Source organism: Cynocephalus volans, chromosome 7 (genome assembly GCF_027409185.1).
Source record: "Cynocephalus volans isolate mCynVol1 chromosome 7, mCynVol1.pri, whole genome shotgun sequence".
NCBI lineage: Eukaryota > Metazoa > Chordata > Mammalia > Dermoptera > Cynocephalidae > Cynocephalus > Cynocephalus volans.
In genome coordinates, this window is record NC_084466.1 from 36,687,605 (window position 1) to 36,701,983 (window position 14,379).

At 36.2% G+C, this 14,379-nt stretch overlaps 1 protein-coding gene across 2 annotated transcripts in view; it reads left to right on the forward strand.

Annotated features, from left to right (window-relative positions):
• The window catches only part of TBC1D4 (TBC1 domain family member 4), a 171,554-nt gene that overhangs the window by 115,040 nt on the left and 42,135 nt on the right, over window positions 1-14,379 (forward strand). For both annotated transcript variants that reach the window (XM_063102105.1, XM_063102106.1), the window contains exons 6-8: window positions 3,285-3,376; window positions 3,629-3,739; window positions 8,283-8,402. In XM_063102105.1, coding sequence (XP_062958175.1) covers window positions 3,285-3,376; window positions 3,629-3,739; window positions 8,283-8,402 — 323 coding nt within the window. The remainder of the gene's footprint in view (window positions 1-3,284; window positions 3,377-3,628; window positions 3,740-8,282; window positions 8,403-14,379) is intronic.

Consider the following 14,379-nt stretch of genomic DNA (forward strand, 5'->3'; position numbering starts at 1 on the left):
AGAATTTATAAGAACTTTATAAGAAAAAGATAAAACAATCCAGTAGGAAATTGCACAGAGAATGTCAAAAAATACATCTCAGAAAAGGAAAGTAAAAGGTCCTATAATGCAAATGAGACGATGCTAAACCTCACTGGATGTCAGAGAAATGAAAATAAAACACAGTAAGATACTCATCAGATTAACTGTTGGAAAAATTGTAAGCATATTGGTACATTTTTGTAATATTGATGGGAATGTAAATTGGTATAGCCATTTTTGGGGGACAATTAATATAAACTTATTAACCTAAACTTGTACATATCCTGTGAACCAGAAGTTCCATGTCTCAATAAGAGAAACTCTTATATTAGGGCAGAAACTGACATTTTCAAGGTTGCATTATTTGTAAATAATGGAAAATTGGAAACAACCTAAATGTCAATCAGTAGCATAATTGAAGTATGTTCATGCAATGAAGCAATAAATGAGATTGAATTTGAACTGTATGTCAACATGAATACATCTTAAAATTATATTGTTGAGTGATAAAATAATTTTCTGAATAACATATACAGCATACATATCCTACATCTGGAAAAATACATAGAATAATACCATATATTTCTTTTTTAAACAACTTTGGTCTACTTTTAGATTTACAGAAAAGTTGCAGTTTCCAAATATTCCTCCCCACCGCCCATTGTTAACGTCTCATACAGCCATGGTGCAATGATCAGAAAAGGGAATTAACATCAGTACAAGGCTGTCATCCGAACTAAACACTTCATTTGATCTTCACCAGTTTTCTTACTCATACCCTTTTTTTTGGTTCTAGGACCCCAGTCAGGGTCCCACATTGTATGTAGTTGTTATTTCTCCCTGGTCTCCTGAAGTCTGCATGCGACTTTTCGTCATCCTTTCCTTGTCTCTCATGACCTTGACATCCCCAAAGAGTGCTGCTCAGTCATTTTGCTAAATGTCCCTCACTTCGGCCTGTCTGGTGTCTTCCCGTGATTGGACTGAGGTCACTCATCTCAGTGCATCGTATCATGGGGCTCATGATGCTGACTAGTTTTATTACTTGTGATGTTGGCCTTGTCACCTGGCTCAGATGGTCTCAGGGATTTTCCAGTGTAAACTTACCATTGTTTCCCTGGAGTCAACAAATATTTTAGGGGAGATGGTTTGAATAGACGCAAATATCTTTTCTCTGACAGCTTTGACCACCGATTCTAGCATTTATCAAAGGTAAACTTAACTGTATCTATAATGTCCTAATACTTTGAAAATACAGAACTTATTATATTACTTGGGTAATTAAAAATAAAGCAAAAATATATATTTATAGAAAAAGAACCGGCAGCAAATATGCCTCAAATGTACGTATAAATGTAACTACCTTCTTTATCTTTCCTTTTCTCTTATTCATCTTTTATCCTCTTAGTCGTGTTAATCAGTCACTTCAGTTATAAACAACACAAAACAAAGCAAAAACAATCGTGAGTCAATGTCATAATATTTATCTAAGAGACTCTTAAGGAGACTTTTCTAGCAAATAATAAGCTATGATAAGTATTATACCAACAAAATGAATTTTAGTTTTCTGTATGTGATCACAGAGACTTTCACAGAATTTTGCTGTATGTTGCGTAAAGAAAGGTGGAGCTGAGAAGTTTCAGAAACTTGTCTTCTTTTTCCCATTGTATACTGCACAGTGGTTTAGCACAGGTCCAGTGGTAGAACGGCCGCAGTATGTCTGCACTGTAGGCATTCTGGCAGTCATGAAAGGATTTCAGTTTTTTTAAAACAATGTATATTTTAAAGTGATTCTCTCCCATACTGTCTGCAGAGATATTGATAGTTCTTTAATAGAAAAAAAGTAGCTCAAATGGGATCAAATCAGCTTATTTCAATTAGCTGTCATGTCTTACTGTCTTAGAAATAAAAACAGTTAAAAAACTGCACAATTTGCTTTTAGACTATCACATTGTTTGTTTATTTATTTATTTATTTATTTATTTATTTATTTATTTTGTCGTTTTTTCGTGACCGGCACTCAGCCAGTGAGTGCACCGGTTATTCCTATATAGGATCCGAACCCGCGGCGAGAGCGTCTCCGCGCTCCCAGCGCAGCACTCTACCGAGTGCGCCATAGGCTCGGCCCACATTGTTTATTTTTATATTTTGTGATGCAACTTAGCAAATTGTAAGAAAATATTCTTGGCCAATTACTTTGTCTTACTCTTTGTAAATAAAAATAATGAATACATGGAAAATATCCAAATTATAGCTTAACATCATGTAATGTATTTAACTATAACCTGAGAAAGGTGGCCTTATAATAACAAATGCTTTTAAAATGCCAGTCTGTATCTATAATGTTTGTTAAATATTCTGTATAGCTAGCTATCCTCTTTATAAACCAAATATAGTAGCAATACTATAAGTGGCTCCTAACTATGTAATGGAAATCTGTTTCTTAAAAATGGGTGGACAATTGAATTATTGTAAATATGAATTAAACTCTCTCTTTTTTAAAAAAATGATAAAAACAAATGTTTTCATGGAAAAAATGTTTTACCAAGGACTTAATATAAATTATGTGTAAGAACGTGATGGATTTGTAAATATCATGATACAAAGAAGTGAGCAATTTCTAGGTAAAATAATAACACCGAATGTGTATTACATACTAATGCCATCATTGAAGCCTTATTCCCACAGAACAGGAGCCGCATGTGGGGGAGAGATCTCTGTCTCAGTTGTAGTCCTGCCTTTTAATATTATTGGTTATTCTTTCTTTTTTAAATGTCAAGTTGTAAGCTTAGAGCTTTTGGCCAAGGCTAGTATTTAGTGTTTATTTCCATGTCCGTTCCTAGGATAATGTTAATTCACCTGTGAGTTTCTCGGGTGGCTAAGTTTGTTAGTATATGAGAGTACTTCAAAAAATTCATGGAAAAATAGAATTAAAAGAAGCTACGAATTTCACCATGAACTGTTTGGAGTACCCTAGTATTAAGTGGTTTCTGGTTGTGCTTGGTATCATTTAGAAATTCATTGTTAGTAATCCTAACTCCAGGATCACTGTAGGGGGCTGTTGGTTTTGGTGGAGAGGTTTTTCATCTAGTTTTAATCATTTCAGTGAGTCCAAGTGTTCAAGATTTGTTGTAGGCAGGAACACGTTTCCATAAGAAGATTTACTTTCAGAGCCTGCTGGGGAAGGGGTGAATGCCATGCATTCTATCCACCTAAATCTCTGTTGCGAGACTCTGTTTAACACCTTCCCTCATCATTTCTCTTAGGTCTCTACCCTCCCAGAGCCAAGCTGGTAATACAGAGGCATCTCTCATCACTGACAGATAATGAACAAGCGGACATCTTTGAACGAGTTCGGGTAACATTATTTGTAGTTCTCATAAATAAGATATAAGCAATGAGAATTGGATCCTGTTTTCTCATTCCTCTATCTGAAATTAAAGGTATATGTCCTATAGTACTATTTGGTGGAACTCGAATGCTGTCGTTCCTTCTGCTTCTGAGTGCAGGTTTATTAATGTTTGTCTGCCAGGGAGATAAAACCAGTGAGAATAAAATAGGAGAGAAGCTGTGTTGCCATAGTGTCCTCTTGGTTTTTTCTTTTCAACAGAAAATGAAGCCAGTCAGTGACCAGGAAGAAAACGAACTTGTGATTTTACACCTGCGGCAATTGTGTGAGGCCAAGCAGAAGACACACGTGCACATCGGGGAAGGCCCATCGGTGAGAGAGATTTCTCCTTGACCTACTTTTTTTTGTTGATGTATTTAGTTAAAATATCACAGAAGATGTGAAGGAAGTTTCTCTCCTTTGTGCTTTCATCTTTAGGGCTGTAGTCCTACAAGAAATTTTTTTTCAACATTGTAGTAGTTTTACAGAAAATTATAGCAGGCACTGGCACATGGAGATAAAATGATGATGGTTTTAAAAGAATTTGTGGTTTTTGGTTAAAAAAAAGCAGTAACAACAAAAATTCATGATTTAGAATGAGCATACTTTTTTTTAGTTATATTAATCTATTATTTTATTTCAAATTCATCTGAACATTTTATTTCATCAAAAGCTTAGACAGCTCCCATGGCGAAAAGCATAGACCAAAGCAGCAGTAAAATGTAAATGGCTACTCTTGCTGCAAACTGCAAGATGGTGTTTTTGTGCATGCGGTTTAGAATTTAATCCCAGCTGCATATAGATAAAGCAGGACCACCAGCAACAGCATGGAAAGGGATCATGATATGTTTACTTCTTAATAATACTAAGTCAGGTTAATGTCTTCATTTCACTGTATTCAGAACAAATCACATATTATTAGTACACATATCTTCAGTTGCTCTTTGAACAAGCACTTCTTGAGAATCCTCTGTCAGGTAAGCTGTGAGATAATGGTGACAAAAAAGTGATGAATGAATGATGTCCCCTTCAGAGAAGAGCTTAAATATTTGATAGGGGAATGCAAACAGATCAATAGATCTATAAAATACAGTCAGTAAGTGGCTTTTGAAAAGAATGTATATAAAAAAGTAGCTATGTCTTTGCTTTTTAGCTGGAGTGGAGAGTAAGGGTAAGGGAAGATTTAAAGAATTGAAGAGAGTGGCCGGTTAGCTCAGTTGTTAGCTTGTTGTAACACACCAAGGTCAAGGGCTTGGATCCCCTTACTGGACAGCTGCAAAGAAAAAAAAAAAAAAAAAGAATTCAAGAGGCGGGGAAGACTGCTGATTTAGGGGAGAAAAAGCTTGCTATCAGCGAAGTTGAGGAAGTATGTTCTAAGAAAGGAACGTTGAGCATGAAGTTCTGTAGTAATGTGGCTGAATGAACTCCATGCAAGAATTGGAAGTAGATACTGGTTTATAGGGTGTGCTTGGGGATCGGTGGGGCAACAAGGCTGGAAGGACAGGCAGAGTTGAGATCATGAGAGACCTTAAGTGGCAGGCCTGACTTTGTCATGGAGGGATTTAAAGTAAGAGAGTGAGAAGATGAGATTTGCACTTGAAAGAGATAATTCTGCTGTCTCTCTGATGGCAGATTTGTGGGGAGGTTGGTAGGTGAGGGGGTTGAGAGTATTAGGACTGAAGTCACAACTAGGAGAATCCTCCAATTAGGAGAATTTTGTAATGCAATATGCAAGAGTAATTTAATTATTGCACAAACCTTTATCAAGTGCATGCTATGTAGTAGGCAATGATGGTGAATAACGACAGTCCTTTCCTGCCATCTAACTGTTTAGGAGGAGAAACCAACATGTAGTTAAATAAAATATGATGTGATTGGTGCAATGATGTAAGCATGCACAAGATAGAGGTAGTGCTAGTACATAAGTAAGTTGAGTCATTCTGTCTTGAAAAATGTATTTGACTCAGGAGAGAGGCCGAACTAGAACTACAGCACTGGAGAAATGAGGAGGAGACTGAGTGAAGAGCTATTGATCGTTGTTAGGACTTGGTGACTGACCGGATGGATCTTTAAAAGGAGAGGGAGTTGCTTGGGAATGATTTCATGGTTTCAGATTTGGGGAAACTGGATGAAACTGAGCTAGAAAATACAGAAAGAAGACTAGGGTGGGGCAGGGTATGAGAATAAAAAGTAAGAGTTCAATTTGGAAATGTGTTTGCGATTCAGTTAGAAAAATGGATTTGGTGCTCATAGAGAAATTTGAGTTGATAGGATAAATACGGAAGACATGAGCTTTGGCACTGATTTGAAGTCAGAGGAAAATATACTCGGGATGTGCATTTTTTTGTGACAGAGGGCGCTAAAGATCATAGAGGAGGAAATTTTAAGAAATGTCTTATGTTGAAGTTTCTCCCTCTATCCCTCTTTCCTTTCCTTTCTTCCTTCCATTTATTCAATTGGTATTTACTGAGCAGCTACTACGTGTTAGACATTGTGCTAAATGCCAATATGGTGTCCCTATTTTTGTCTTGTCATTCATCTGAAAGCCTTAGAATAATAAACAATCTTAGTCCTTTGTACGTACTCTAAGCCTAGTCCAGCCCACATCCATAACCATTGTTTTCTCTCGTTTCCTTTCTTTCCTTGGTGGGGACTATATTTCTTGCATCAGTAGTGTCTTTCTTTCTTTCTTTCTTTCTTTCTTTCTTTCTTTCTTTCTTTCTTTCTTTCTTTCTTTCTTTCTTTCTTTCTTTCTTTCTTTCTTTCTTTCTTTCTTTCTTTCTATTTATTTATTTATTTCCTTTGTACATGCTTATGGGGTGCAGTTTTTTGTTTCAATACGTGCATATATTGTATAATGATCCATTCAGAATAGTTAGCATATCTGTCACCTAAGTATCATTTCTTTGTGGTTTTAACATTCAAGATCCTCTTTTCTGGCTATCTTGAAATATACAATACAATATTAAGAGTTATTGTCATGCTAGGACACCAGAACTTATTCTTCCTATCTAATGTAACTTTCTAACTCTGTACTGATCTACCCACCTTTTCCTGTCTTTCCCCCCCTCCCTTTCCCTGCCTCTGGTAAACACTATTCTACTCTCTATTTCTTTCTCTCTTTTTAAAAAAAATTTTCTTAATTGACCCATGATAATTATATGTATTTATGGAGTACAATATGATATTTGGGTACACTCATACTGTGCATAATGATCATATCAGGACACTTAGTATATCCATTACTTCAAACAGTTGTCACCTCTTTGTGTTGGGAACATTCAACATCGTCTCTTCTAGCTAGTTAAAAATACTCAATACTTTATTGTTGACTGTAGTCTCTCTATATTGCTATAGAACACTAGATCTTATTCTTCCTATCTCTCTACAATTTTTTATTCACTGACCACCCTCTCTCCATCCCTGCTTCTACCCTCCCCTTACTGGTCTCCAGTAACCACTATCCTACACTCTACTTCTATGAAATCAACTTTTTGGGCTTCCACATATGAGTGAGAACATGTAGTATTTCTCTTTCTGTGCCTGACTTATTTCACTTAACATTATTTTCTCCAAGCTCATCCATGTTGCTACAAATGGCGAATTTCATTCTTTTTTTATGGCTGAGTAGTATTTCATTGTGTAGATATACCACATTTTCTTTATCCAATCATCTGTTGAAGGACATTTAGGTTGGTTCCAACTCTTGGCTATTATGAATAGAGCCACAATAAACACATCAGAAATTTCTTAAATGATCTGATGGACCCAGTATAAGTGTGGTCCTTTATTGTCTCCTGCATGGACTGTGCTGAAGTTTGGTCTTTCAGTCTCTGAAGTTTGGTCTTTTAGTCTCTGGTTTCCCTTGTGCTTTAGGCATTTTTAGAACAATCTTTTCAGATAAATCTCCCTAAAACTTATAAATTTGGACCAGTGATTTACCTATTTACCTGGCACTTAAGTCAATTCAAAGTTTTTCTCCAGCCTTACTTTCTCAGGGTACCTTCCACTACTCCCTGCGATTTTAGCCAAACACATGTGCTGACTCCCTGTCCCTTAAGCAATACAGTCTTTATGATTTTGCCAACTATCCCCAGTTCTGGGGAAGTCCTCATCCCTTTTATCCTGCCTGTCTGAATCTTGTGTATCCTTTTCTTCTTGACCACAGACCTACAACCAGTCTTCATGCTTTTGTATTTGATACACATCTGTGCTTTGTGTTGTAATTCTCTCCCCAAGCATATTATAGAGTTTCTCTCTTGAAAGTTTTGTGGCAGTAAGGACTGTGTAATATATGTAGTAGCTGCTTACTTCAATGTGATAAAATAGAGAGCCTAATGTAGTGGACACATCATAATTCTCATGCAGTTTAGTACTGTACTATCAGTGAATACTTGTTGATCTAGAATATAAATAACCCATTCACAAATAAAATGGTGTTATAACAGAGGCATTAGAAGAATCCAGTATTATTTGGAAGATGCTTTCTTCTTTGAGACTTATTTCCTATGTTTTCCCTGGATATAAAATATGCAGTTTGGAAAGGGATGGTTATAGTTACTAACCGAAATAATAGCGGTAAAAATTGACATCTCAAGTTTAATTTTTGTTAAATACAGCAGGAATATATATGGTGGAAAGGAAAGGCATAAAGGAAAGATCTTATTTCTGTCATCTTTATTACTTACAATATTAAAAATTAAACTTTTTTCCTTACAATCTTTGTGTTCATAGTGTGGAACCTAAATTATTACTTCTTAATAGAGCTACTGAAGAATTCTTGTGTTTTTAATGGCTTAGTCTTAAGCTTGTGTTTAAAGCCTCATTTAACATTGAGTATTTCCAAATTAAAATGTATCTGTTTTTCTTTCTCTAGACTATTTCAAATAGTACAATCCCAGAAAATGCAACAAGCGGTGGAAGGTTCAAACTTGACATTCTGAAAAATAAAGCTAAGAGATCCTTAACTAGCTCCCTGGAAAATATCTTCTCAAGGGTAAGATTAAACTGAGGACCTTTTAGGTATATATGTCTATGTTTTCTAATTATTTTGCTTCTTTCTAAAGTGGCTCACAAATTTTCTTGCAAAAAAACCCTACTAAGATAACTTTAAATGAGTTAACACTTACATAAAATGATCTCTCAAAATAAATTTTCTTCTCAGATTTAGATTTTTTTTTCTGGGACCTCTGATATCTGAATTTGAGCAATAAACATTTAGTAGTAGAAATACAGTTAAGCACCACATAAAGATGTTTTGGTTAATGATGGACTGCATGTACGGCGGTGGGCCCATAAGTTTATAATGGTGCTGAAAATTCCTACCACCTCGTGACGCCGTAGTGCAATGAATCACTCACGTGTTTGTGGTGGTGCTGGTGTAAATAACCTTGCTGTGCTGCCAGTTATATAGCAGTCTGGCACATACAATTATGTACAGTACATAATACTTGATAATGATAAGAAATGACTATGTTCCCAGTTTATGTATTAATTACACTATACTTTAAATAATTATTTTAGATTGTATTTCTTCTACTTATTAAAAAAAAAGTTAACTGTAAAACAGCCTCAGGGAGGTCCTTCAGGAGGTAGTCCAGAAGAAGGCATTGTTATTATAGGAGGTGACAATTTCATGTGTGTTAATGTCCCTGAAGACCTTCCAATGGGACAAGTCGTGGAGGTAGAAAATGATGATATTGATGTCCTGACCCTGTGTAGACCTAGGCTAATGTGTGTGTTTGTGTCTTAATTTTTAACAAAAAAGTTTAAACAGTAAAAAATATAAAGTACAACATTTAAAAATATTTAAAAGTTGATAGAATAAGGAAATAAAGAAAATATTTTTTGTACTGCTGTACAACATGCTTGTGTTTTAAGTTGTGTGTTATTACAAAAGACTCAAAAAGTTAAAAAAAAATTAAAAAGTTTATAAAGTAAAAACGTTATTAAGCTAAGGTTAATTTATTATTGAAGAAAGGAAGACTTTTTTTTACAGATTTAGTGTAGCCTGAGTGCATGGTATGTATAAAGTCTACAGTAGTGCACAGTAATGTCCTAGGCCTTCACATTGACTCACCACTTGTATTTTTACTGTATCTTTTCTATGTTTAGATATGCTTAGATATACAAATACTTAAAATTGTGTTACAGTTGCCTACAGCATTTAGGACAGCATCATGCTGTACAGGTTTGGAGCCTAGGAGCCATAGGCTATACCGTATAGCTTAGGTGTGTAGAAGGCTATGCCATTTAGGTCTGTGTAAGTACACTCTGTGATGTTCCCACAATGACGGAATTGTGTAATGATGCTTTTCTCAGATGTATCCCTGTCATTAAGTGGTGCATGACTGTATATATTATATAGAAAAGGGGAGATAAAATATTGATGCCCAATACTGTAAGGACTTTTTAAAATCATTTCCCACATAAATTTATAAAGAAGCCCTTTTCTTTGCTCATTCTTAGGCTTACAGGAAATGCTGAAAATAGTATAAATTAATGAAAATTTATGTATTCCATTTAGTAAATTTATATATTCTATTTAAAAATAAGTAAAATGGTTCCCATTCCACTTCACTTTCCTCTTCCTGAACCATTCAGACTTCAAGTTATTAGGTGAGATCAAGCTAGGAAGGTGTCTTGGGACTGGAGGGCAGGGGAGCCCCGGTGGCTCAGAGCAGGGACACATGCCTATATGGGGTGTGGAGTGTGAGGATGGCCTGATGCAGTGTGTGGGTGCCCTGTGTAGTGAGGAGGCTATCATCAGCAGAGGAGGGCAAGCTGGTTTTGGAAGTTGGAGGAGGAGGGTATCCCTGCAGCATGTGGGGGTCAGAGCCACAGTGGAGGGGAGAAGGGAGTCCCAGAAGAGTGCCCAGTATGAGGAGATGGAGTCTGAGCAGGGTAAGGATGTTTATGAGTGGGAGTGGTGGTCTCCCAGAGTGGCTCTCCCAACCTGAGTGGGGTGAGAAGAGTGTCGTACAGCGGTGGTGTGGAGATTGGACATACAGAAGGACTGATCAGATAAGTAAATGTATTAAGGATAGTGGGATCCAGGCAGAAGGGAACTACAGATATGAAATGGGACGGAATTAGAAAGAATCCTATGTTTGATTCAACTTGGAGGTATCAGTATGAAATAATGGTTTTTCATATATATATAATGTATTAATACACACATGCATGTGTGTTTGTATAAATGTGTACACATAGCCCCTGGCTCTGTCCACTGAGAGAACCTGGGAATAGTTTTTCTATACACACCGAATAAGCCCAGTTGGGTGGCATCTAGCCAGATTTTGGTTTCCATATATCCTTCTTCTCTAGAAGGAACCAGAATCTGGTGAGAAAGGGCTAATTCCAGGACTGCAGGGAAAGTGCCCAAGTCTGGAACATCTTGGTGCTCCAGATAGTAAGAAAGTGCTTGAAGAAAGATGGTGATATGTCATCATGATATTAAAACCTCAAAAGGACTCCCACTGGTGAAAAATAAAGTGATTACTGGAAACTTGATTTTCATATACACTTCACAAAGTCCACTCAGGGTGCTTTTCTTTTTCTTTTTTTTATCTTTATATATTAGTAGGTTAGACTATTAATTGGTCAGAAATACTGCATTGTACTGCTACTGTCAATAAGGCTCTTTCCTATACCCAGCACAGTTCATGTGAACACCAGGTAGTTAGATGGTTGGGTGGTAGGTGTTTTAACTTCTTTGAATAAAATTTCAGAATGTGCTTTTGACAACTTTTTAAAAAAAGTCCTTTGGCCGTTTTGTTAACACAGAAAGAAAATTTCACCAGGGAAAGAAAATTCTTCAATGATCTTTCTCCATATAAATTCTTAGACTTTGAGACTTTGAAGTAACCATTTAACTCTGTGCAAATGTGTGTTGCTTTTAAAAATACCATTTAGGTCTGTTTAACATTAATAGCATTACAAGAATATGTTTAGTCAAATACTTGGATACATTTTGAGTGTTTCCATGTTTGTGCAGTTGGACACAGTAACTTCTGATTTCTGGTGTTCTTAGTTTTATATCTTTGCTATGGCTCAAAATACTTTTATAGGGATTTCTTTTAATGACAGACTCTTCTACTTTGAACAAAAGCTCTGTAGCAAGCATGGTCAGCTGTGAATACCATTATTTTGTTAGGAGAAGGTAGACTCTCAGAAAATAAAATCTAGGAGATATGTCAGAAGTGTGTTAATGCAGCTTTTCATAAAATTTTTCATTCCTTTTTCTTTCAGAATTTATAAATTAATCTTCCTCCCTCCCTCCATTTCTTTCCTTCCTTCCCTCCCTCCCTCCCTCCCTCCCTCCCTCCCTCCCTCCCTCCCTCCCTTCCTTCCTTCCTTCCTTCCTTCCTTCCCTCCTTCCTTCCTTCCTTCCTCCATTTCTTTCTTTCCTTCCCTCCTTCCCTTCCTTCCTTCCTTTCTTCCTCCAACCCACCTTTCCTTCCTCTTTTCTTTCTTTACTTCTTTTCTTCCTAAATCCTAAAAGGAACCAAGGTCTGTTCTTTAAAAAAAATCATCTAGGAACCCTAATGTATTTGTACATTTGGAGCCAAATTCTGAAATTTATTTTCTATTCCCAAAAAGAATTGAAAAGGAGATGTTTAGGATTTCAATTAAGGCTAGTACCTAGTGAGGAAATACTGTCACTGAGTCAAAAGAGGCCCCAGATTGGGAATGACTGTATTTAAGGGCAGTACCATGAAGTGGTTCTGCAGCCAGAATGCCTGGTTAGAGTTCAGCTTTACTGCTCACATTCCCATGCTATCTCCTCATCAGTGAGAAGGGGGTGATGGCACACCTACTCTTTGGGGATATTGTGAGGAATAAATGAGGTAATATATGTAAAGCACTAGAATGCTGCCTGGCATATAGTTAGCTAAAATGTTAGCTTTGGCGTACAACTTAGCAGTTAACTTTGAGTTGTTATTTGACCATATTTGGGAAGCGATTCTTTGAATTGTTATGTTCCATGACATGCCAAATATCATATTTGCTGGAATTGACGAATATGGGGGTTATACAGTTACAAAGTCTCCATTGTAGACGTAGAATGAATACAGTGTAATTCTGTTTTCCTGAATTATGACACTGAGGAAAATGGGTAATAACAGTACACTCAAAATCAGTATTGACCTCTTCTTGGGTTATCCAAATGTAGAAGTATAACTTAAAGTAATGTGAAACTTTCTGATATTTGCACCTAGGGAAAGCAGATTATAGTAAAGGACTGACTATGGTTCACTGAAGCAAAAACACTTAATTGCTAAGTAGACATAAGGACAACAGCCTAGTATAAATTCTTAAATGAATTATCTTAAAATTATCCTGTCATGAAAAAGAAAAGAAACAAAATAAATAGGTGGTAGGTCTCAAGAAAATCTTTGTAAGAACCCAGAATTTTTTAAAAAAATTATTGTAGAAAGGCTAGGGTTTGAAAGGTAGAGGAGTGGAGAGTAACACCTATAAATTAATGACACATATTGTCAGAGAAATTCCTGTTTTGCCATAAAAAGAAAGGTGTCCTATAAACTGATGTCTTGTTCTTACAAGGGGAGTAGGGTATTTTTTAATCTTTTTTTTTTAACTGAGAAAAGAACAGATGGCTTTCTAAAGCAACTGGCTGTAACATTCACCAGGTAGTTAGACGTGCGTCTGTACATGCCCTTCGTGAAGCCCAGGCTATACCCTCAGTCAACACGATCCTCAGAAAAGATTCAGAGCAGAGGACTTGAGAAACTGAGATTAGACATTTGAGACTGTACAATAAATCAAGGAGTTTCTGTTTATTTTAAGCTTTTTTTTTAGTGTATCCAAAATGAATTTAATAGGCAAATGGTATTAATTAGTAAGTTAAATATTTTCACTCAATTTTTCTATTTCCTTTTTATTGCAGTCAAATATACATAATATAAAAAATTCCATTTTACCATTTTTAAAGGTACAGTTCATGCAACCATCACCGCCACCTCCAGAACTTTTTTCTTCTCAAACTGAGACTCTGTATCCATTTAGCAATAGCTGCCCAGTCCCCCAGTTCTTCAGCCCCTGGCAGCCACCATTCTACTTTTTGTCTTCTGAATTTGACTGCTCTAGGTATCTCATAAGCAGAACCATACAGTGTTTGTCTTTTGGCTTATTTCACTTAACATAATGTCTCCAGGGTTCATCCGTGTTGTAGAATGTGTCATAATTTACTTTTTAAGGCTGAATAATATTACATTGTGTATATATTCACCACATTATGTTTATTCATTCATCTGTCAGTGCACACTCGGGATACTTGCACCTTTTGGCTGTCATGAATAATGCTATTTTGAATATGGGTATACATATATCTGAATCCCTACTTTCAGTTCTTTGGGTTACATACCCAGAAGTGGAATTTGCTGGATCATATAGTAATTGTATTTTATGGTAATTGTGTTTTGGAAGGAACTGTCATTTTGTTTTTCATAGTGGGTGCCCTGTTTTTCATTCCCACCAGAAATGCACAAGTTTTCCGATTCTTCCACATTCTTGCCAACCCTCGTAATTTTTTTTTTTTTTAATAATAGCCATGCTAATGAGCATGCTCACTTTTACTTTAACCAAGAGCTTATTTCATAGAAACAAGCAGTTAAATGGATCTGATCTCCCCATTTACTATCCTCAGTCTTGGTTGCAGCATCATTTATGGAACTTTCCAAAAATACAGATCCCTGGTCCCAACCCAACACTCAACTGTATCAAAATATCTTGGGTGTGGAGTTGAGGCATCTGTGCTCATATGGATTAGAAGCCCTACAGGTGAGTTTGATATAAAGTCTTAATTTTGCAACTTAACTCATTATTTGTTAATGAGTTTGATATAAAGTCTTAATTTTGCAACTTAACTCATTATTTGTTAATGAGTTTGTTTGATTGTCCTTGCTCTAGGATGGCCATTTGTTCTTCAAGTTTGGTCTCACACAAGTGGC